Genomic DNA, 4,784 nt, shown 5'->3' with positions numbered 1-4,784 from the left:
TAACGCCCCTACGGCTGAAAGGGCGAGCATGTTTGGTGTGACGGGGATTCGAACCCACGACCCTCAGATTGCGAGTCGAGTGCCGTAACCACCTGGCCATGCCGGGTCAGCTGTAGTGGCACAAATACTTTTTCATTATATTTTTCATTTTCTAAAATTAAAATATTACTGAACATATATCCCAAGCAAATCACTGTGGTGGAAGAATTTTGATCCTACCTGTTAATACTGAGGGATCCTGTCACAGAAGAGTGCAGTCTTGAAATAAGTCATTTTTTTAAATTACACTAATAAATATCATAAGATAAAAATATACAAATGTATATTTATTTAAAATGTCAAAAACAAACCTGGAAACACTCTTTTCCCTGTTACTGCCATGATAGACAAGAACCTTTAATGCTCCTTTCTGGCAATGCTTTTTAACTTCACTGTGCCACTGATGTACTAAACAAGCAGGACAAATAATCAAGGAGGTGGTTGAATTAATTAGTCCTTTTCCACCTAAAAGCATTTCAAGTAAAATAATCAGAATAAGTAACCAAAGGAGGCAGTTGAGTTAATTAGTCCTTTTTTACCTAAAAGCATTTCAAGTTGAAAAATCAGGACAAACAATCAAAGAGGTGGTTGAATTAATCAGTCCTTTTCCACCTAAAAGCATTTCAAGTAAAATAATGTTAAAACTATATTAGTAGCATATCACACACAAGAACAAAAGAATGTAGTTTGTATTATTAAACTACTCCAAAGCTTCAAAATTTAAAAGAAAAAAAAACAAAAAAACAACTGTAGTGCTGAGCACAGCAAGGCACAAATAATACTGTTATGTTTCACTGTACGGTTTGACAAAGAGAAGCAATCATAGCCCAGGCTGAGGGGCAATATATATATATAATAGGCTTGGGATTATTTTGAGTTTTGCTCAATAGACAACCATGCACTAATAATTGAAAGCCAAAGATGTTTCAAAGAAATTCTGGCAAAAAGAGGCAATACATCAAACTGGTTTAAACATTTGTTTAACTGATACCTGGACCTCTTTACAGACATCAAAAAGTAGGTTTGTAAAGGATTAAATACTTGTCTTTATTCAATTAAAAATATGAACTAAAGGATTATTTCCAGTTATTGTAGTGACAAATGATATGGCATTTGTGGGTCTTAAGAATAACATGAGGCATTTCAGGAGGCAAAAGACATTTCTGCCCAGACTAATGTGCTCAAGGAACAACAGAGCAACAGTACTATTGGGCTTCAGCAGAGAGAGTTTTTACATGCAGTCTTTTTCTCATGCATTAACCAGACTCTCATTTTCTCCCCCTTTTCATTTTTTCACAACCCAATCATGCACTAAACATTCTCAATTGTCCAGTGTTTATTTAAGATGTGGCAATTACTATTGAAGATCACTAATATTTTGAAATACTTGAAGTGCAGTTGTGAAGAAGCCACCAACACACAACCTTACAACAATGAACAAGCAAATAATTATAACACATCTGCAGTGAAAAACTCAACTGCATCTAATATTGTTATAAAAATACAGGAATATGATAACAAAAAGATTAACTACCAGACAGTCCAACCCTGTAAGCAATGGACTGAACAAATTGCCTACGTGAAAATGGAGTAACATCCTTGGGTGAAAGAGAGACATGGTTGGAGCAAGAGAGAGTAAGAATGGGGCAGAGGAAGAGGGGGTCTGGATGCCCATTGATGAAGCAGAGAAAATCAGGGTTGTGCTGGCCAAAGAGGTGCCAACAGAACCCAACAATGAGTGTTGCATATCAAAGCAAGGACACATGGAAGAAGAGAATAGGTGGATAAGCATACAGGAAAAGGTGAGACCAGTCTTTGCTGAGAGCATCGACTGCCAAGGCCAAAGGATGAGGAATTAGGGATCCAAAGAGGATAAGTTTGGTGTTGAAAGTGGCAAAGACATTGATGAGAAGCATGCCTAACGAGAATAAACCCAACAAAAAACCTAAGGATGGAGAGAGCGCTCTGTAGTTAGAACACTGTCTGGTTGAGAGAGATGATTCACAACCAAGTTCAGAGCCCCTGGCATGTGACAAACCCTATGGGAATAAGTCTAAAATGGTAGGTCTAATGCATGGAGGCAAAGTGTCTTTGAATGGGTAACCCCCTGACAGTTGATATAAGAAATGACTGTGGAATTATCAGAGAGGATCATGACCAACTGATCTACAAGAAGAGAGAAGAAATGGGAAAGTGCCTGATGGATGGCAAGTTCAAGGACATTGACGTTTAGCCCACATGCACAAAGCTATGTAGTTGTTTAGAGATGACTTCCCAACAATTTGACAGAGAAGAGTCTGCAAAGAGAAGAAGGTCCTACTGGGGCGTAGCAAGGGAATGCCCAAGAAGAAGAGAGGGGAGGCATACAGTTGAGGGCAACGGATTCTGAGAAAGGTTCCAATGGTCCCTCAATTTCCACTGGAAGAGGCATATGTGTGTGTGTGTGGCCTAAATGAATGAGTGGTTCAAGAGAAGCCAGAGTTACCAAAATGAAAAAAAAACTTTGTGTTCAGGGTGTAAAAGAGATGCACAACCCCTTGTTGACACGACATACATTGCTTATAAGCAGTGGTGAAAGCTGAGCCCGACTGAGATGAGAGATGAAGACCATACTCAGATGTACCAAATATAGGGCAGGAGTGGGTCAGAAACATCCCTGAAGACCTCTGAGTGAAGGAATGGAGCCTGATGAAGCATACACTAGCTAGGAGAGTATCCCATTCCAACAATCCCCAACAGCAGAAAAGCAAGTAAGGACGGAAAGAACAGAAGTAGTAGTTGTATGGGTCAATGTGGTGAAAAGAAGAGAACAAACTTTTTCAAAAATCCCTCCCCCAGAATATGATAAATTGAAGTGACAAGAGGTAAAGTAGGAGGGTGATAAGAAAGAGATAAAGGCACAAAAATTGGGCACTAGAAAGGGAAATAGAAGAGGTCCACTTCCACAGTTGGGTAAAAGAGATTCCAAAGACTGGGAATCAAGAATGGAAATGATGAGCAACTCTAAGCCAGGACAGAAGAGTCAAGTAGACAAGAAAGATGAGGAGTGGTAGTACAAGCGTGCAGTAGTTTGAGAAACGAGCATGCATGAACCTTATTGTATGGTCAAAGTAGTCTTGGATATGGGTGTCAAGTAGTTAAATCACAGGGGGAAATCAAAAGAAAAGAACATACCTGCAAAATCATATTAAGGAAGAGATTGAAAAATGGTGAAGATTTTCCTCCACAGATAAATCTGTGCCTAAAGCAAACATTGGTAGGGTAAATAGCCAGTCAAATCATCATCATCCTGATCATGTTCAAATTAGGGAGAAGGGGCATTTGCCAAATACATGGGAGGAGTAGGCCCAATGTGTATGAAAGAACCCACAACATGTTGAAAAATGGCAGTCATGTTCTTCACTGAAAATGAACCCCCAGAAGTTACAGCTGTCGTGTTAGGAATATCATCACTACCACAGGAAAAAGCAGAAGTTACCATTACTTGTGAATTTATAAATTGTAAATTCTTTTTTTTTTGTTTTCTTTAGTAATAAAAGAAACCAGTGAAATTAAGTGAAACTATCTCAAATTTCAGGTAAATAATTAATAAATTTACAAACATGTCCATTCTAGACAACAAAGAAAAGAATGAAGTTATTTCAAATGCTTAAGGAAAGCTACTGCACAAAGAGGTTGTGTCACCCTTCTATTGGTGGAGGGCTGTCATCATGCATTAGCACAGTTCATGATAAACAAGTGATTTTAGGTGGAAGTTAGCTCAAGACTAGTGGCATACAAATCTCACAGACAGCTGCCCGAGGAATCAAGTTATTTTGTTTGTGGAGGTGAAGTATCTTCTCAGAAGAAGATAACTGTTGGTACATGTTAATTTTTATGGACATTTGGATTTCATACTATGGTCTGTTTCTGAATATCCTTTTTCACCAAAACAAACCATGGTATAAAAACCAAGTGTACAGAAAAATAAACATATACCAATAATTATCTTTTATCTAGAGCATTATAAAATTCAGTATAATAAGAAATGTGGCAAGTAAAGAACAAAAGATAACATCTAAATATGTTACTTCACACTAAATAGTGCTTCACACTCATCTGAAAAGCAAGACCAGAATATTCAGTTCATCATAGAAGAACATAATAGATACTGAATTTTCTGGTGGTGGATATTCATATGAGTACATAAATCCTTAAGTTTCAGTCCAGTGTAAGGCCAAATCACAAAGGTATAAACTGGTACCAAACATTAGGTTTTAGGGTTACTGTTTTAAGAAGTTTCCTTATAATGGGTAAAAGTGGAGAGACTATTGGCATCCTTTCAGTTATGTTATACCATTGTGTTCTAAAAGAAATAATCAGTGTTTATAAAACTGTTAGTAGAATTTTTAAAGATAACAGAAAAGCCGTGTGTGGTGTTACAAGGAATTGTAATTTTTAAGTTTCTCCAATACAATTAACAGAGTTTCATTTATGAGGCCATTTCTAAATACTATTTATATACATTGGTATATATGTGTGTGTGTGTGTGTGTGTGTGTGTGTGTGTGTTTGTGTATAATACATTAATTTTTTTGCATTTATTTTCACATTTGTAATCCACCACAAAACATTGCCAACTACAACTAAATTTAACAAAAATGCTTGTGGAAACTCTGTATTATAGAATACAACAATGATTATTTAACAAAAATGCAGCTTGCTGGATACAATCTTGTGTGTTCCTTAATTAAACACTTATTATCC

At 37.0% G+C, this 4,784-nt stretch overlaps 1 protein-coding gene across 1 annotated transcript in view; it reads right to left on the bottom strand.

Moving 5' to 3' along the window:
* The window catches only part of LOC106460791 (transcription termination factor 2-like), an 81,237-nt gene that overhangs the window by 55,120 nt on the left and 21,333 nt on the right, over positions 1-4,784 (bottom strand). Inside the window, exon 7 of the mRNA XM_013920535.2 lies at positions 351-504. Coding sequence (XP_013775989.2) covers positions 351-504 — 154 coding nt within the window. The remainder of the gene's footprint in view (positions 1-350; positions 505-4,784) is intronic.

The sequence above is a fragment of the Limulus polyphemus genome, unplaced genomic scaffold (assembly GCF_000517525.1).
Source record: "Limulus polyphemus unplaced genomic scaffold, Limulus_polyphemus-2.1.2 Scaffold35, whole genome shotgun sequence".
Lineage (NCBI taxonomy): Eukaryota > Metazoa > Arthropoda > Merostomata > Xiphosura > Limulidae > Limulus > Limulus polyphemus.
The sequence above is the reverse complement of the archived record's forward strand: the minus strand, read 5'-3'. Positions and strand labels throughout refer to the sequence as shown.